Source organism: Urocitellus parryii, chromosome 14 (genome assembly GCF_045843805.1).
Source record: "Urocitellus parryii isolate mUroPar1 chromosome 14, mUroPar1.hap1, whole genome shotgun sequence".
NCBI classification, from domain to species: domain Eukaryota; kingdom Metazoa; phylum Chordata; class Mammalia; order Rodentia; family Sciuridae; genus Urocitellus; species Urocitellus parryii.
In genome coordinates this window covers 10,507,899-10,527,757 of record NC_135544.1, presented here as the reverse complement: position 1 = coordinate 10,527,757, position 19,859 = coordinate 10,507,899, and the positions used below count along the sequence as shown (strand labels likewise).

The following is a 19,859-nucleotide window of genomic DNA, read 5'->3' as shown; positions in this document are numbered from 1 at the left end:
GGGGAGGAGGGGAAGTATCCTGAAGGTATTAGCATTTTATTTCCCTGATCCCATCATCCATTGCTGTCTTTTTTCCAGCCCTCCACCACTTGCTCCAGGCACTTGATACAGAGGGACAGAGTTAGCTGCCCTGGAAGAAAGCTGGTGCTAAATTTTGGTGTATTCCAAAGGATTCCTCCTGTAGAGTGGTTCTGTAAGCTGACAGGAGATGAGCTACACAGAAGGTCTGTTTGATATGGGATGTTTCATGTCCTTTGAACTTGATAGGGAACAAACAGATGAGAATGGTGGGAACAAGAGGTTAAGGGAATAATTCTATAAAATGGACCCACTTTACATGGGCCCATACACACTTTCTTTTCCAAGACGCAATTTACCTGCAGCCCTGCCTGGCTTACTTAGACAGGATATGCCCCATTCCTCAGCAAAGTACCTTCTATCTGCAGGAGAACAGGAGCCCCAAAATAACATGGATAGGAGAAACCAAAGTTACCTGAAGGGGAAAACTTTTGTGACCCTTTTCATAGACCAGATCCCAAAACTCAGATAGATAAGGGTAATTCCTCCTAGCCATAAAATCTGTAAGAATTTATCAAATCTGTAAATCTATAGTTAAGAATCCAATTAGAACTGGTTAGAATGGGCCAAAGTGACCTAAAGTTGTCATGGCAATGGGTACTTGAAAGTTTGATGTCCTCCTGCTGTCAGTCAAAAGCCAAGAGGTGGACTTGGGCAGGATTCTCTGGAGTCACCAATAAAATTAGAGTACAGGATAGGCAAGCTGTCCCTCTCTTCTCTGAGAGAACCCTCTCTACCTTGAGAGTGTCCCCTTCCCCTTTTCCTATCTCTTCAATAAACTCATTGCCTGTCACTCTGAGTGACATGTCTGAAATCTTTCTGACTTGGTTACAAGAATCAGGGTTTGAAGGTGGTTCTTTGACCTGTCTCATTTTCCCAGAAGGCCCCAGTCCTGTAACAAAAGGATCATTCTCTTGAGATTGCAATGTATATTTAGTAGAAAATATGAAAAACAAACCGATTAAAATCTGAATCAAAACTTAGGATCCTCCTGCCTCAACTTCCCAATTCACTGGGATTATAGGTGGAGGATTTTTTCTTTTTTATCACTTTAGGTTTTTTGCAAACTTCACGTGATACTTTAGCAAAGGACAAAAATCCATCTTGCTAAAGAGAAGAAATGAGTAACATCTTGGATGACATATCTGAAGCTCCTGGCACAGTGTGTGGTCTAAGTCTAGAACTAAATTAAGTCTCAGTTCCTCTTTTGTTCCCTCAAGAGATGTGCAGTCAATAGAATTTTGAGGGAAGTTGTTAGTCTGAGTTCTGTGTATGTATAAAGCCTGCAGTATTTTTAATGATGTGGTAGAATATTTAGTTGGGAAGGCCCTGAGAGATCATCTCTGGTTCAATTGCTCTTTAACTAACATTGAAATCTGATCCGAAGGCTCAATTCATCAGAATTCTATTGACATGAGACTGAACAACAGGAAAATTTTTAAGAAAACCAATGGATGACCAAGATGTTTAAATAAACATGAAAATATTCAGAGGGCATCCATTACTTTTTTTTTTTCTTTTTGGTACTGAGGATTGAACTCAGGGGTGCTTTACAGCTGAGTTACATCCCCATCCCTTTTAATTTTTTATTTATTTATTTATTTATTTATTTTTTAGAGACAGTTGTATTTTTTATTAGTGCAATATAGTTATATATAATATTGGGGTTCATTTTGACATAATCATATAAACATGGAATATAATTACTCCAATTCAGTTCCTAGTATTTCCCTTTTCACTCCCCTCCTCCCTCCCCCATTCCCTTTCTTCTAGTCTACTGGTCTTCATTCTATTTATTTGTAGTGGGTTTTTTTTGTTTGTTTTTGTTTTTTTTTATTTATTTTTTTTTATTTTATTGGTCATTCATAACATTACATAGTTCTTAATACATCACATCAGACACTAGAAAGGCAATATGTCAATCAATGGAAGGGAAACTGATGTGATACAGCAATTTGTATATGGGGTAAAAGGGGGAGTTCATAATCCACGTGAATCAAACCTTTTAATTTTTTAAAGTTTTTTATTTTGAGACTCGTCTCACTAAATTACTGAGACTGGCCTCAAACTTGTATGCTTCCTCTCTCAGCCTCCCAAATCACTGGGATTACAGGTTTACACCACTGAGCCTGGCCTGTTCCTTTCATTCTCCATCTTCTAATCTCTAGACCTGGATGGTAGTGACTATAGTCAGAAAGACGAGGCACTTGAAGCACTGAAATCAGAAAACAAATCTAAGTTGCACTTACTAAGACAGGACTGGGAATTCATATTTTTAGAAAGTGTTCTCACGAGATTAAGCCTTGATTTACCGGAGAACTCAGTGAATCCAAATATGCTCTTTGGGACCTAGCATGCATTTCATCTGCACTCGGAGTCCAGTAAATGTGTGTTTATCCCCTAAGGATTGTGGTTAAGATTGCAGAGGTTCTCTAAGCCCCTGCAGTGTTTTCCGTCCTGCCTAGCATTCCCTCACTGCCTCTCTTCACCTTTCTTGCACGAAAAGAGACCTGGGGTGACAGGAAATGGGGCTGTTCATCTGACATCGCATGTCGTCTTCCTTATTTGCCCTTCATGTCTGCCACAGCCTCTGATGCTGGAACAGCCGAGTTACATTTTGTGAATGTTTTTATTTCACAGAAGACACACGTGATGGCAGTAAGCTTCTGATGGTTTAAAGGTTTGATGGGTGCAGCTGTCTGGTAGCTCTTCGTCTTCCACAATCTTTTGCCTAGAAAAAGGAATTCTAATGTGTTTTAATCATGCTGAGCAGCAAGGGTCAGGGGTTCCTTCACTTGGGTTTGTGTCTCTGGTTGTGTGTATTCATACCTTCCTTTAAAGGTAGGTTTTATTTCTGCTTATCTCCTATAACCTTTTAGCTTCGTGTATTTACTCTTTTTCTCGTTGTGCTTGAATAAGCAGATGTGAACGATTCTAGGTAAATATATAAAGTGCCTGTATAGGAAGCAACGCTGTTATAACTGCTGATTAATCTGGTATTGATGAGTTCAGTTTAACTTGACAGAGGAAATTTTTGAGAGGTGGGGTGGGGAGCACAACGCTGTAAATCATTTTATTTTATTTTTCTAATTAAAATATAATAAGAACCATACAGTCTTCTATCTTTCTCTGCTGTGGATGTATTCTACTCATGGAATTGTAGGTATATTTAATATGTTTTTCAAAATGGTGATTTATTTGTTAGCTGATGATATTACTCAATCTATGAACCTTTCCATTTTGTAGGTACTTATTTTCATTTTGGAAAATAGGTCACTTGATTATGCTGAAATATTATCCTAAGAGTAAAATCATTCATTTTCAAAGTTAAAACTTAGAACGGCTGCTGAGCTGAGCAAAATCACATTTCCAGGTGCTGTTGGGTTTGCAGGGACTTGCTCTTCAACACTGATGGAGGGTTTACTTAAAATGTGTCAAAGGAGAGAAAATAGGTAACGAGGAGGATTTTTTTTTCCTTGTTGTCTTACAAAGAAATATTTTTATCATTGTTAGTTACTATAGTAAAAGTGACATTTGAAATTTCCCTCTCCTGTTAAAACTCTCAGTGTTTCAGGGTTTCCAATGCATTTTCCATGCCCCTCTTCTCTTGTGGTAATGTAATCATAGTTAGTCAGCTGTCTGTTTTTGCCTGATGAACTTTTCCAACCCTTTCAGTTTTATTTTATTTATTCTTTCAAGGTACAAATATCTTCAGAAAACTTGTGAAATTTCAGATGTCCAATTTGGATTCTGTAAGGAGAAATGTATTTAAATGAGGTTTTAATGGAATAAATTATGTCAAGTGATAGCATCGACTTACCTTTGATGCTTTAACTTATCTTGGAAAAGTACAGAGACACGTGTCACTATTGTCTTGAATTTAATGACTGAAAATGCTATCAAAAAACCTAATTTTAAATTATTCTTAAAACATTTTAACTAGATTTGCTTTACAAAACTTGTGTTCTTAAAATCTCCCAAATTATTGAATTTCAAATTTGGTTTTCAGAAGGAGATGGCTTGTGAAGACCTTAATGAAGTGCCTATGTCAGTCTGCTTGGTGGAGTGTCCCCACCTCAACATCTTGTTGGCTGTAGACACAGATGTCAGTATTTTAGATCCGAAAGGGCAGGGCAGGGCTTTCCCTCCCTTGCCGGAAAGCTTCTAGCTCCACTGGTAGGACTAGAAGTTCAGCAACATAAACAGAAAGGCCAAGCCTCCTGTCTGTCTATCCTTCAGGGTTTGTGGTGCATTGGACTTTAAAAGTGTTCTTCCCAGCATTATTTTCTTTGATGTTGCCCTAGTTCTGGGATGTAGGCATAATTAATATTGTCTCCATCCTCAAGGGAAGCAGTGGAGGCTAAAGGGCAAGGTTCAGTGGGCACCGTGCCAGAGTGTGCAGGTGGAGCTGGTGACGGTGATGGGGCGCTGGTTGGTGGGCACAATGCACTCCTGGAGGGACCTGGTGACCGAAACACCCCTGGCACCTCCCTCGTGCCAGCACCGGCTCTGAGTCCCTAACTCTTCCCTCTCTGGCCACGCAGGCTGTGCAGGATGTGCATCTGAGGAGAGACTCTTCCACAAACTGTTTTCTCATTATAACCGGTTCATCCGGCCCGTGGAAAACGTTTCCGATCCTGTCACCGTGTATTTTGAAGTGGCCATCACACAGCTGGCCAACGTGGTGAGTGTCAGGCGTTTGCCGCGTGTTCCTCTGGAGGCTCCGACTCCGATGTCAGAGAAGTCCCCACATTGGAGGGGACACTTTCTGCAGTAATGCTCTACTGGTTCACCTTAGATGGTGATTTTCTGGAACTGCTTTTGAGACCAGTTTATGAAACAAAGAAATGGAGGGAAGTTGAAGGAGACTTAGAAGAGCTGTACTTACCATGGACTGGGTTGTTGTAAATACAGAACTGAGCTGCATCTAGAGTCTGGGTGGCCCACTCACTGGACAGCATTGCTTCAAATCCCTGGTTAATGAGTCCTTTCAGGTCATTGTTCTGAAGATGGTGGGAGGTAACACTGAAAGCAGAGTTTGGCTACTAGTATCAAAGGTTTTTGTTGTTTTTTTAGGCACTGCTTAAATACAAGATGATTTTTTTTTCCTTATGTAATGGAAATCTGAAATTTTGCAGTCTAGGAGTTTAGCACCAGGTGGCTTCATGATGTGAGCAATTGTGTGTTCAGTTGCCCAGGTTATGCACTGCACAACTCCAGGGGATGTCACTTACATGGGCTTTGATGATAAGAGCATAAGCCAAATATGGCAACAGTGACCAAGGTTCCTTCTATCTTTTTATTTCACTGTCTTTTGCATGTGACTGCTTCCCTTAGTGTTGCTTCATGTTCCAAGATAACTGCTGTCTTTCCTCTTATCACATTCATATTTTGGGCAAGAAGCAGGAGGAAGGGAGAAAAGGGTTAAAGAGGCACATACCAGACATTTGTGACCTCTTCAGGGAGCTTTCTTAGAAGTCCTCCCCACAACTTCTGCTTTCTGTCTTCATCCCCTCTTGTTGCCAGAGAAAGTTGGGAAAATAGTTTTTTTAAACTGAAATTTTACTGTTTGAAATAATTTGAATAAACCCAGTTATAAGAAATAATAGAGAAATTCCTTATGATTTGCCCATTTTCACTGACTAATCTCTCCTCCATTTCTAAATCAGTGTCATTACAAGAACATTACATAGACCTGGGTTGTGGCTCAGTAGGGAGTGCTCGTCTACCATGCATGAGGTGCTGGGTTTGATCCTCAATAACACATAAAAATAAAATAAAGACATTGTGTCCATCTAAAACTAAAAGATAAATATTTTTTAAAAAATATTACATATACATAGAATATGTTGACTTGCAGCCTTGGCTCTTTTGCTTAGCGTTGTCTAAGTGTTGAGTGTATCAACGGTGTGTTCCTCACTGAGTAGTGTCCCATGGTACTGATGTACCAGAGTTCATTTAACCATTTTCTTGTTGAAGAACATTTGGGCTGATTCTAGTTCTTTGGTTTATTATGAATAAATCTGCTATGAACATTTGTGTAAAGGTTTTTGCATGAACACGAATCTTCATATCTCTAGGATTAATACCCAGGGGTACTGCATGGCTGAGTCACATGAGCCCCCAACTAGACCTTCAAGATGCAGAGAGCTCTATGTGAAAGTACATTTGTTGCCATGCAACCTGTCCTTGATCGCAAAGTCTTCTATCTTTCAGGGCAGGAGAATGTCTACTGTCCTGCCTCACAGAGATCCATAGCCAGTGTTCCTTATGGCTTGGCAGATCTGAAATGGCAAACTTCAACCCCTGGTAAAATTAGTAGCCAGCTTGGCCTTGTGGATCCATGTCTCTGAGTCTATTGCTGTGGATCCAGTATATTGGAAACTGTGACTCAAAACTTGCAATACAGCTGGAGCGTCACTTAATTCATTTTCTTCAGAAAGAAATGGATGATGGTCCCAAGGATGTGAGGTGGTATCCTGGGTCTCTGGTCTCCTCCAGGGGGGCTGTCTGATTACAGGGTACATGTTCATTGGTGGAGACTGGAACTGGATGGAGACTATGGCTTTCCAGGCGGGCTTCTGATCTAAATCGGTTGACACCTCGGAGGGTGTCCTTACCTCCACACACCAGCTCCATACTGAGGAAGTGTAGCAGGGGAGAAAGGGCTACTGCTAGAAGGGTATTATCAACTGATTTTAGCTCCCAGGACACAGGGTAGAACACTAGTTCAGAGAGGAAGCAGGCTTTGAAAGATGGTTGAAGTTTATGCCAGTTACCTCTAAGAACTTCCTGAAACGGAGACTGCAGAGCTTGTCTTTTCTTGACTGACATCTCATGGATTTATTGACATGACTCCAGCTCACCTCTGCAGATTGCAAAGTGACCCCTAGATGATCAGAATGCATTGACTTTAGGCTTGGGTCACTGTGAAACAATGCTGGCCACCGCCTGGCTAGTTCTGTGTTTTCTGGGATCAATAGGAAACCATGAATGTAACTGTTTTTGCTGATCTTTTTAAACCTTTGGACTTATCATGGCTTGACAACCCATTTGAAGGAGGAAACTTGCCTCTCTAGGAAAGGCAGTAGAGAGCATGAAATAAAAGAGGAGAAAACTGCAGAGTGCAGAGTGGCCCGGGGAACCAGGGCAGAAGGGTGTCTGAGCCTCAGTGCAGCGCCCTGAGCCTCAGTGGAGTTCATTTAGTCTAGAGGGTTCTTAGGTGCCTTGGGAAGCTGGGTTGGCTGAGCAAGTCTTGGGAATCAACTGCTGGCCACTGTCAACAGTCCTTGGACTACTGTGATATAAAATTACCCGTGATTCCAGATGAATCTTTGGTAACTTTCACACTGAGAGTTGGTAGCCACTTAGAAACTCATTATACTGAGGATATTGACCTGGAATGCTTTCTCTCCAAATAGCCTCATTTAAGAATCTGCTTAGACATTACTTCCTCAGGGAAGGCTTCTTTGGCCATTATATATATATGTGTGTGTGTGTGTGTGTGTGTGTGTGTGTGTGTGTGTGTGTAAATTTTATATTTCCCCAACTCCCAGCTAAGACACATGGAATCAGGACATTTTCCCATGTTACTTCTCTATTCCCAGTATTTACATAGCACATAATAGTTACTCAATAAAAATTTGTTTCATGAGTGATTGAAGGGGTGGCTTGGGTAGGGAAAAGGAATATGTAGTAGGTGGGTAGCAGATTCCAGCTGGGAAACTCCATGGTGAGCTGAGGCTGATTTTTTGGTAGATGCTGAGGTGAAAGCAAGGACCTGGGTTTGGGTATCTGTATCCTCTGCAATGCTTTCTCTCCCTATTTTCCAAGACTCTCTCTCCTCTTCTTCTTTTTTTCCTTTAATGGAGTCAGAAAACTTTATGGGTTATGGTGAGCAGAAAGACTTCAGACGGAAGGTGAGACCTAAATCAGCATAGACCGATTAAAGCCGCATTTCCTTTAAAGACCACAGCGTTGGGACCAGTTGTGGAAATATTGCATTTCTGGCTGCATGCTAAATAAATGTTGTTGTTGTTGTTGTTGTTTGTTTTTGATATTTATTTTTTAGTTGTAATTGGACACAATACCTTTATTTTACTTATTTTTATTTGGTGCTGAGGATCAAACCCAGGGCCTTGCACGTGCTAGGCGAGCACTCTAGGGCTAAGCCACAATCCCAGCCCAATAAATGTTTTTTTAAATATTGCTTTTTTAGTCTTCTTGCTTTCCTTCATTAGCAAGAATCACTCAGATTCATCTCTCTTTAGTTGTGATTCTTGCTATAAGATCTAGCTCTATTAGCAAGTACATGTGAAGCTAAAAATATGTTTTCTTTTTCCCAGGATGAAGTAAACCAGATCATGGAAACCAATTTGTGGCTACGTCACGTATGTTTCCCTCTCTTTGAACTGTGGTCCTCACATGTCCACTCAATAATATCAGATGGATAGAACCCCCTGGCATGACCTCTTTCCATGCGCATCTTATGACAGACATTTCCTTCAGCTGACTTGATGTAGGCTTTCACAGGTGCAGAAACCTAGTGACAAATGTCTCCCTGACATAGAGACTTTCTGTTTTCTGCTTTCTAATCTCCTATTTTTAACTTGGGCTTCATATTCTGATGCTTGCTCACTCCTTGATCTCTGCTGCCCCAGGCCTGGGGAGGTCAGTAGCTGAGATCCCTACCAGCTGACTCTATCAGTTATATTGTCTCCTCACTTAAAAAAACTTGATAACTTTACACAGATTTGGAAACAAACTCATCATCACCCACAGTTTTCATATTAGAAATGGGTTACTACTAAAGTTTGACTATAGTTCATGGGACATGGATGTCCAGCCTATAACCTCAACCAGCTAACTAACAATGAATAGAAAATTACCTAGTTAAATATTGTCCCCAAAATCAACTCAACTATTTAGCCCCCTGTTCCCCATGTATATAATTTCCCAACTTTTGCTAGAAACTCTGCACTCTTCAAATAATAATTTATTTTTTTAAAAAAAAATCTGTTGATCCAACATAAGGTTAGCATTGGAAGATAGTTATTTAAAATTTTTTAAATTATTTTTATTCATTTCAGATCTGGAATGATTATAAATTGCGCTGGGATCCAATGGAATATGATGGCATTGAGACTCTTCGTGTTCCAGCGGATAAGATTTGGAAGCCTGACATTGTTCTCTATAACAAGTATGGGTGTCTGACAGTCATGGTCTCTTTTCCAAGTTACTTTTGGCACATGCCAATCCACAGGGAGTCTTATTGATGTGTCTGATTTATTTTACAGTGCTGTTGTTGATTTCCAAATCGAAGGCAAGACAAAAGCCCTTCTTAAATACGACGGCATGATCACCTGGACCCCACCAGCTATTTTTAAGAGTTCCTGTCCTATGGATATCACCTTCTTCCCTTTTGATCATCAAAATTGTTCCCTGAAGTTTGGTTCCTGGACCTACGATAAAGCTGAAATTGATCTTCTAATCGTTGGCTCTAAAGTAGACATGAATGACTTTTGGGAAAACAGTGAATGGGAAATTGTTGATGCCTCTGGCTACAAGCATGACATAAAATACAACTGTTGCGAAGAGATATACACAGACATAACCTATTCCTTCTACATTCGGAGATTGCCAATGTTTTACACCATTAATCTGATCATCCCCTGTCTCTTTATTTCATTTCTGACCGTGTTGGTCTTTTACCTTCCTTCAGACTGTGGTGAAAAAGTGACACTTTGCATCTCGGTTCTGCTTTCCCTGACTGTGTTTTTGCTGGTCATTACAGAAACCATCCCATCCACCTCTCTTGTGATCCCTCTGGTGGGTGAGTATCTGCTGTTCACCATGATCTTTGTCACACTATCCATTGTGGTGACCGTGTTTGTGTTAAACATACACTATCGCACCCCTACAACACACACCATGCCCAGATGGGTGAAGACAATTTTCCTCCAGCTGTTTCCACAGATCTTGATGATGAGGCGGCCTCTGGACAAGATGAAGGAAAAAAGTTCCAAGCAAAATCCCGAAGGTCTTTCAGGTAAGCCTGTCAAGGTCAGGTTTGCTAATAGCAGAGAACCTAAACTTCTGAAGGAATGCTGCCACTGTCATAAGTCAAGTGGGGCAGCCACCAGCAAGAGAAGATTAAGTCATCAGCCTTCACAATGGGCAACAGAGAATTTGGAGCACTCTCCTGAAGTTGAAGATGTGATTGATAGTGTGCAATTCATAGCAGAAAATATGAAGAGCCACAATGAAACAAAGGAGGTAAATGCACATCTCCTCTCATTTAAAGACTTAGATCCTCAGTGTGAGTTGTGTTTGTAAGAGAGTCGGGCTAGGGGTCAGAGCAAATCTCCACCAACTGAGGTAAACCTCAAATCTCAAACTGGTTAAAATGCATGTCCAGGGCAACCTTGGTTAGCTAAACCAAGAACCCTTGCACAAGAAATGGTGACAAATTGAAGTGTGGAAAGGGAAAAGCTGCCTCCAGAGGGGAAGAACTGACCGCAGAGCTTTGCAGCCTCCAAGTGGTGGGAGAAGGTGTGTGAGCTCCAGTGTTCAGCAACTCCAATCCCGCTTGTTCTACTTGCGATGGATTGAATGAGCCTTGGGGATATTTTTAGTATCCACATATTCTGCTTCTGGTGCCCAGAGTCTAACTATAGAAGCACACAGCCTTCCCTCATTCTCCAAGGAGAGAGCTCAAGGAAATCATGCCAGTTTTCCGCTCCAGAAGGATGACGAGCTCAGGGCAGCTGAAAACTTGTGCAGGCATCTGGGTTTATTTTACATGACAGATGCTGGCATCCATATCTCTAGTGAAAGGATATTGTGAGAGCTAATGTGCACCCCGTGGGTGCAGGGGCAGATACTAGGAATGCCTGCTATCTAGGGTAAAAAGTCTGGAAAAACTCACCTTCGGGGTGGCACTTTGTAAAATCTAGGAGAGAGAGCATTCCTGTTGACTTAATTGCCACCAGGAAGGGCTCTCAAGACACAGCTGCAGAGACTTTGCAGTTTGAAAAGCTGCTCTTCCTGCTCAGAGGGTCCTCAACAGTACCTCAGGGCTTCCACTCCCCCCACTGCATGCTTCACACCCACTCCCCAGGCTTGCCATGGGGTCGGTGGTGCCAATGACAACAGTTGAGCTATCTAGCAGCTGCTTCTTGGGAGTGTTTCCTGTAGTCGGGAAAAATCTTTTGTGACCTAGGGATTCCTGGCTCATCAGGTCTTCTGCATACTCTCTAGCCAGCTCCACGAGGTACCCATGGAGACACATCCACCCTCTTCAGACAAAACAAAATTTCTTTCATTTTTTGGGGGGTGAGAGGTGGTAACCAGGGATTGAACTCAGGGGCACTAGACCACTGAGCCACAACCCCAGCCCTCAAAACAAAATTTCTTATAGGTACTACTTAGAAGGCATGGGTTAACAAAAATGCCACCAACATTTGTTTTTAAAAGTACTGGGGAAATCTTTGAAAAAGAAAACGTATGGAGCCGGGCATGATGGCATACGCCTGTAATCCCAGCAGCTTTGGAGGCTGAAGCAGGAGGATCATGAGTTCAAAGCCAGCCTCAGCAATGGCGAGGTGCTATTGGTGAGACCCTATCTCTAAATAAAAAAATACAAAATGGGGCTGGGGAACTGGCTCAGTGGTTGAGTGCCTCTGAGCTAGTTCAATCCTCAGTACCAAACAAAAAAAAACTTATGAAACAGAAGATGCTTCCTTATGATTTTTATTTTTAAAAATAGCTTTGACTTTTTGTTTGTATTTCAGGTAGAAGATGACTGGAAATATGTGGCCATGGTGGTAGACAGAATATTTCTTTGGATATTTATAATTGTCTGTGTGTTTGGAACCGCGGGACTATTTCTACAGCCGCTATTTGTGAACACAGGAAAATCTTAACATGTCTTTTCTCTTAGAAACTCACAGACTCTATATTTGTTCTGTATTCCTTACCACAGGAAAGGCCAAGTCCCCCATCTATTGAAACTGAAGACTACCTGGAAAAAAGAGGAGTATATTGCAAATTTAGGGGTTGAAATGTAGCACAGGGAGTACATTAAGATGTTTTATTACACACTAAAGCACACAACTGGCAGCACCCATAAACTAACAGTGTCAGGTCAGCTTCTCTTGTCTATACACATTGGTTTTCCAGGGACATGAATGACATGTGGTCAAACCATGTAGTAAACATAAAGCCACACTGAAAAGAGATTCTGTTGTATCTCCTCAGTTTATGCTGTTGATTAGTGTAATGACACATGAGATGTGAAATGCTGATCCTTTGACCTTGTTGACATTTGCAACACTTGTGAACTCTCGCATCCTTGCTTTCTTGTGCATGTCCATGTTATATAGTTCACACGCTTCAGCATTATTTGACACACAAATTGGTTAAAGGCAATAGATAAGAGTTTATCTTAGCAGACTCTGTTCAATTAACATTTGGTTTAGTAAGCTTTCTGTTATGTGACAAAGTACCTGAGATAATCAGCTTAAATGGAGGAAAAATTTATTTTGGCTCATGGTTTCAGAGGTTTTAGTACATGGTCACCTGGCCCTGTTGCCTCTGGGCCTATGAGACACTACATCATGGTGGAAGCATCTTGTGGAGGAGGCCTGCTTACCTCATGGAATCTGCAAAGCAAAGAGAAGGGCTGAGGTTCCCAAATCTTCTTCAGGGGTATGCCTCCAGTGACCTAACTTTCTCCCTCTGGGCCCCACCACCTAAAATTCCATAATCTCCAAATAATGCTGAGGACCTAGTCTTTAACATGAGCCTTTGAAGGACGTACCAGATCCAAGCCATAGCAGTGTTGACCTGTTCAACTCTGAGACAGGCATTGCCAGGGTCAAAAAAAAAAAAGAGGCTCCTTTCCCCCAAGACCTTACAGCTATTTCAGAAAAGTCAGCTATACAAAGCTCTGCAGGATCAGATATTGGTGAATATCACCAGAGCAATCAAAACAGGGGGACCGGATGTGGTTGACTGGAAAAACCTGGAACAACTCCTGTTGCGTGTCAAATAAAAATGGTGTTTTTCTAGTCTTATCAACACTTTCCATTTTTCCATTGTGCAGAGGTTGAAAATAAAGTTATTTCTTCTGTAAGAAATTATAATCTTATACTTTTTGGAGCAATTACTTTTCTTACAGGCAGAACCTTGAAAATTCTGTTTTATTCCACTTGAATTACTTCTTGTATAAATATTATTATAGCAATTTTAAAGATCTGTTTTAAAGCAGAAAATAATACATCTACTCTAACAGAGGAACGAATGCCATTTGGCTTTTCCCCTTCTATTCTTTGTCCATATGCATAGATGATTCTATATTTCAATTTTACCTTTCAATGTCACTTCCTCAAATAATATTATCAACATTTCATTCATGATATTACACAGTCTTGAGGTATCATTTTTGTGACAGCATACTCTCTGTTGGGTTGATACCCAACAGATTCTAAAAGTAGAATGATTTTACTACCACTCTGTGAATTCTTCCTTGTCTGTTTTCTATTAGAGGTACCATGTAGTATGCCAGGCAGAGGTTTTGAATAGGAATTATTCTATTTTAAATTATTTTTACTCCCTCCATCTGTGTGCTTATACCTATATTTTGTCTTCCTGTAGTCAAAAGAAAAAATTACAACCATTTCAGTTTAAATATTTAAATATCTTAATTGGTTTTTGCTTGAAATTCTAGAATCAGATAACACCTCATTTCACAAAATAGAATAGAATAGAATTAATTAGCCAAGCAGAGGAGGCTAATTTCATAGATAGAAAAAGACTGAGGAAATCAGAAATAGAGAAGGAAAAAAAGCAGATTGATCATTTCAAAGTTATTTTTCTTGTAAAGGGTAAAGCGAAGGGGCTTCCCTATTGTGAGGGCTAACACTGGCCTGTTTGGGGATTCGATTATTATTTCTCAGTCTCCTGATTTCATGAAATGTCAAGTAAGCACTTCAGTTTCAGTTCGGCCATGTGGAACTTTAGCACAAGTGACTCCATTTTGGTTTGACCTGTTGGACCTTAAGCAGAAGCTCAGTACAAACCAATGGCCTCCTATAAATCTTACTGACCACTATCTCCACAGAGTTGGTTACTCAGTACTTTATTTTTTTACCATTAAGTCAAATCACCATTTAATTTTACTAAAAACTTTTAAATTGTAGTAAAACTCTCACAACATAATTTACCATTTTAACTAATTTTAAGAATATAGTCCAGTGGTATTAAATTTATACCCACTGTTTTGCAACTATCACCACCATCTGTCTCTAGGACACTGTGTCTTGTAAATCCAAACTCTGTATCTATCAAACAATAACTCCCTGTTGTTATTGTTTTGCCCCCAGTTATTGGCAACCACCATCTACTTTTCATTTCTATGGATTTCACTACTCTAGGTAATTCCTTTAAGTGGAAACATGGATTATTTATCTGTTTGTGACAGGCTTATCCATTAGCACAACATCTTGAAGGTTGACCCATTTATGGTGTGGCATGTGACAGGATGTCTTTTTCAGGATGAATCATATTTTGTTAAATGCACATACCACACTTTATGAATCCATCGGTGGATGCTTGAATTGCGTCTACCTTTTGGCTATTGTGAATAATGTTGCTATGTACATGGGCTTAGAAATATCTCTTCAAGTCCCTGTTTTCAATTCTTTGTGGTACAAACTCCAAAGTGAAATTACTAGATTACATGGTTATTCTATTTTCAACTTTTTGAGGAAACATCATACTAATTTTTACCATAGCTGCACCATTTTATATTTCCTCCAACAGTTCACAGGTTTTCAATTTCTGTGTATCTTTTGCCAATACTTTTTTTTAATATTTATTTTTTAGTTTTAGATGGACACAATATCTTCATTTTATTTTTGTGTGGTGCTGAGGATCGAACCCAGTGCCTCACGCATGCCAGGCGAGCGCACTACCACTTGAGCCACATCCCAAGCCCAATACTTTTTCTTAATTTTATATTTATTTTTTACAGTAGCCATCCTGATGGAAATGGGGTGACATCTCATTGTGGTTTTTATTTGCATTTCACTAATGATTAGTGATGCTGAGCATCTTTTCATGTGCTTATTTGCTATTTCATGTGCTTATTTCTGTATATATGCTTTGAAAAAATGTCTACTCAAGTCCTTTATCTATTTTTTAATTGGATTGTTTGGGGTTTCTTTTTAATTGTTGTTGTTAAATTATACGGGTGTTTTTATATAGTCAGTAGATTAATTCCCTATCAGATATAAAGACAAGAATTTTGGGCTGGGGATATAGCTCAGTTGGTAGAGTGCTTGCCTTGCATGTACAAGGCCCTGGGTTCAATCCCCAGCACCGCAAAAAAAGAAAAAAAAAAAGAATTTTAAGAATTGCATTGTAGGAAAGTGGGAAGAATTTGCTTTCAGCCATGAGCAAGAAAACTCCATCCTGACTTCTTAATACCTGAACACTCTAATGCTTGAATATACCTGGGTTTTCCAGCCCAGGTCAGAAGTTTCTTGGAACTCCCAGAATAAACAAACCAGGAACACATTTTAAAAAGAAATGAAATAATATGTGAGAAAAGGGCAGTTAAGGCATTTGTTTAGAAGAATTATTGAAATATTAGATTGAAAATTTGTAAAGGGATGTGAAAGGGTAAAACATTAAAGATATTTTTGTTAGTTGAAATTTTTGCCTTTTATAATTAATTTAAAATTCTTTTATGGGGCTGAGGTTGTGGCTCAGTGGTAGAGCGCTAGCCTAGCGCATTTGAGGCACTGAGTCCAGCCCTCAGCACCACATAAAATAAATAAATAAAATAAAGGTATTGTGTCTAATTTCAACTTAAAATTTAAAAAAATAAAATTCTTTTATGATTTCAACATCAACATTGATGTGTATACATCTGTGAATGAGTGTGTTCACATACCAATGCGCACACATCAGGAAGTGTCTATGTACTTAAACTATAGAATCAATGACCTTTAGACATGTAACACAACTTGCAGATATTTAGCCCAATTCTCTTTTTTTTGTACCAGAGAATGAACCCATGGATGCTTAACCACTGAGCCACATCCCCAGTCCTTTTTTATATTTTACTTAGAGACAGAGTCTCACTGAGCTGTTTGGCACCTCACTTATCTGCTGAGGCTGGCTTTGAACTCGAAATCCTTCTGCCTCAGGCTCCTGAGTTGCTGGGATTACAGGTGTGAACCCAACTCTTTTTTAATTCTTTACTCTGAAGAGGTAAGTTGGCTTGCTCATGATCACATAGCTAAAGAGCAACAAATTCAACAGTAGAACATAATCTCCTGACTTTTAAACCATTGCTCATGAGATGGAACAGAAGAAAATAAGAACTCAATTGAGAGGGCTCATGTCTTCCCTTTCCAGCCCCAAGGGACCAGAGAACATCTATTTGGGATGTCCTCAACAGGCCCAACCTTCTCCAGGGTTTAAGGTGCACCTCTTGTGTGTCATGAGAGGACAAAGCAATAGTAATGGATACTACATGTGATACATACCCATTTCTTCCCTCTTTGACTTTGGAATTACTATCTCAATGCTTCTGTAGTACTCAGCTGCTATAGATTGTTTCTGTCCTCACACTTGTGTTAAAATTGTAACTTCCAATAATGTGGTATTAGGAGGTGGGACCTTAAGGAGGAAATTAGGTCATGAATGGATTACTGCCCTTATAAAAGAGACTCTGGAGAGCTTTTTTACCCCCACTATGTGAGAATGCAGGGAGAAGATGACCATCTACGAATCAGAAAGTGACTGGACCCTGATCAAATACCAGAGCTGATAGTCACTTGATCTTGGACTTCCAAATCTATGAGAAATAAATTTCTGTTGTTTATAAGTCATCTAGTCTATGATATTTTTGTTACAACAGACTACACGTACATATACACTTTCTAGATGGTGTTTGGAAATGTCTAAAAGGGCATTTTTGGCTATTGCAATGAGTAGGGATGCTATTGTCACTCAGGGCCCCCTGCCTGGGGGCTAACAATAAAAATCACCCTGTATTGTATGGATAAGCCAATGTAGAATTTTCCTTTGAAATAACCCCAACACTCCCCTGTGAAACAATGCACCTGGCTTAAAGTCCCACATTCAACTACCACACCTTCACTGGGCACTTTCTGGTGGCAGGATTATCTGTCCTGCTAGAGTAAAAAAGGATGGATCCCTCCCCACTCCTTTTTGTCACCCTGAGGGTAGAATTTTACAGATGAAGAGGACCTTCATCTATAAATCAGATATGATTACAGCACTTTTTTCATGAGGCTGTTTTTAGAAGGTTTTTCTGAGCAATTGTTAATCCTTCTATTATTTTCCCTTGAATTCTGCAACCTCTGGCCTCACTGGAACTCCTCTGGTTGCCAGGGCTCAGGCCATCCTTGTACATTCTGGTGGGCAAGTCTAGTTCTACGACAGGCTGTTCTGACTGCCCGCCAATGGTTAAACCTGCCCAGAGCTATAGAAATCTACATCAGTGGATAGATTGCTGCTCTTTTCTAGATTTCCCAAAGCTAAGATTGTGTCCATGAGTCAAACATGTTATATTACTTTTGTTTTCATAATTACCTTATTATTGACAAACTGAAAAGAAATTCTTAATACAAAGAAGAAATACATGCCGGGTTAAACAGAAGCCATAGTCATCCTGGCTGATAAATGAATGAATTTGTTTTAACACATAATAGGAAGTGCTTCAGAGAAAGAATTTTAACACAATCAAAAGATCCAACCCAGGGGCTGGGATTGTGGCACAGTGGGAGAGCGCTTGCCTAGCATGTGTAAAGCCCTGGGTTCGATCCTCAGCACCACATAAAGATAAATAAATAAAGGTATTGTGTCCATCTACAACTAAAAAATATTTTTAAAAAAGATCCAACCCAGCATAGAATTGAAATAATGACTCTTGGGAAATCATAGTGTTCCATTGTGGCTCATTAGACACCATCTTTAAAGTGAATGAGAAATAGGTAAGAGTCTTTATAATGTAGCTATGTGCCATGACCACAGGCTGTGTACAAAATTTTATAGCAGAAAGACCAGACTATCATTTCTTTAATCCAGTAATTAATCTTATCACTAATGTATGCAATAACCAGATAGAATAAGGTACAATACAAACTCCACATTATCATCTCTGATGTATTCTTGCCAAAATTATTGAACTAGAATTATAGTTTGGAATTATAGTTTGAGTTACAAGTGTCTCTTTCAGATTACAGGAAAGACAGGAGACAGAGGAACAAGCTAAATGACATCAGAGGCAAGCAAGTAGAGAAATCCCCAAATCAAGACATTCTTGAGATCCACTCTTTTTAACAAGCCAGTACCAAATAAGTGATCAAAATAGAGTTAAGAGGCAGGACAATGTTGTTCTGACTTGAATCTTATTTTATTCTTTCCATATTTTTTATTTGTGCATTAGAGTTGTATACAATGATGGAATTTGTTGTTACATACTCATATATGCACACAATTTAATGATATGATTTGGCCAATATCATTCCCCAGCACTTGAATCCTATTTTAGACCAGTTAACTTTAAAATCAAGATTTTTTTTTAGACAGGGAAACTTAAATTTAGAATTATTGATTTTATTAACTATATTGTTATTTTAATTTTTTTCTTTCTTTTTCTTGCAGTATTAGGGACTAAACCCAGGGGTGTTTCCCCACCCTGCTATATCCCCAGCCCTGTTCATGTTTTATTTTAAGACAGGGTCTTGCTGAGTTGAAGAGACTGTCCTCAAATTTAGATCCTCTTGCTTCACCCTCCTAGTTGCTGAGATTATAGTATGTACCACTGCACCTAGTTGAAATATTTTTTTAATATAAGAAAATGTTTTTCTAAAGTGCATACTAAAGTATATACACACAGAGCTAGAAATGTTGGGAGGGGCTGAACAAGAGCACAAATTTGTCTCCATTTTAGACAATCCAATTCAAAGATTCTGGTACTGTTTTAATTAACAAATATTAATTAAGCCTTGATTATGTGCTCATCTTAAATCTAATGACATGTTAGTGATATAATGGAGGACATGCTGGCATAGCTAAGGAAATAAAGGTTCACTTCATAAATACTAAAGAATCATCATGTTCTAACCATACAGTATAGACTGAAAAGTTCACAAGCTTCCAGAAACACTCAGTGTGGGCCCTGTGTTTTGTAAAGGCTTCACAAGGAGGTGGGGTGGGGTGAGGTGAACAGTGATCTGAAGGATGAGAATTTAGGAAGCTCTCATGTGTCCCTGTGTGTGCCTATACATGTGTGTCCTGCATGCTCACATGTGTGGTAGAGATTAATATAGAAGCATCTACTTGGGATCAGTTGGCAAATTTTGCCCATAGATTTTCCTTGCTATAAATATTTGATCGCCTTCCATTTCCATGCGATCCAATATTTATAGCAAGGAGAGGAAAGGAGGGGTAAGACAAGATAATACAAATCGAAGAAATGATTTACAGTAGAAGGGGTAGAGAGAGAAAAGGGGAGGGGAGGGGGGATAGTAGAGAATAGGACAGACAGCAGAATACATCAGACACTAGAAAGGCAATTGGTCAATCAATGGAAGGGTAACTGATGTGATACAGCAATCTGTATACGGGGTAAAATTGGGAGTTCATAACCCACTTGAATCAAACTGTGAAATATGATGTATTAAGAACTATGTAATGTTTTGAACGACCAACAATAAAAAATAAATAAATAAATATTTGAA

The 19,859-nt window shown here is 39.6% G+C and overlaps 1 protein-coding gene across 2 annotated transcripts; it reads left to right on the top strand.

The window, feature by feature from the left end:
* The first annotated feature begins 2,840 nt into the window (after positions 1 to 2,840).
* On the top strand, positions 2,841 to 12,002 carry LOC144250147 (neuronal acetylcholine receptor subunit alpha-6). Of its 2 annotated transcripts, XM_077792644.1 has the most exons (6): positions 2,841 to 2,919; positions 4,623 to 4,762; positions 8,424 to 8,468; positions 9,168 to 9,277; positions 9,375 to 10,353; positions 11,871 to 12,002. In XM_077792644.1, exons 1-6 carry the CDS (start codon positions 2,841 to 2,843, stop codon positions 12,000 to 12,002), a joined length of 1,485 nt encoding a protein of 494 aa, XP_077648770.1. The 2 variants fall into 2 exon arrangements, with proteins under 2 accessions (XP_077648770.1, XP_077648771.1); XM_077792645.1 differs by lacking the exon at positions 8,424 to 8,468.
* Positions 12,003 to 19,859: the final 7,857 nt, after the last annotated feature.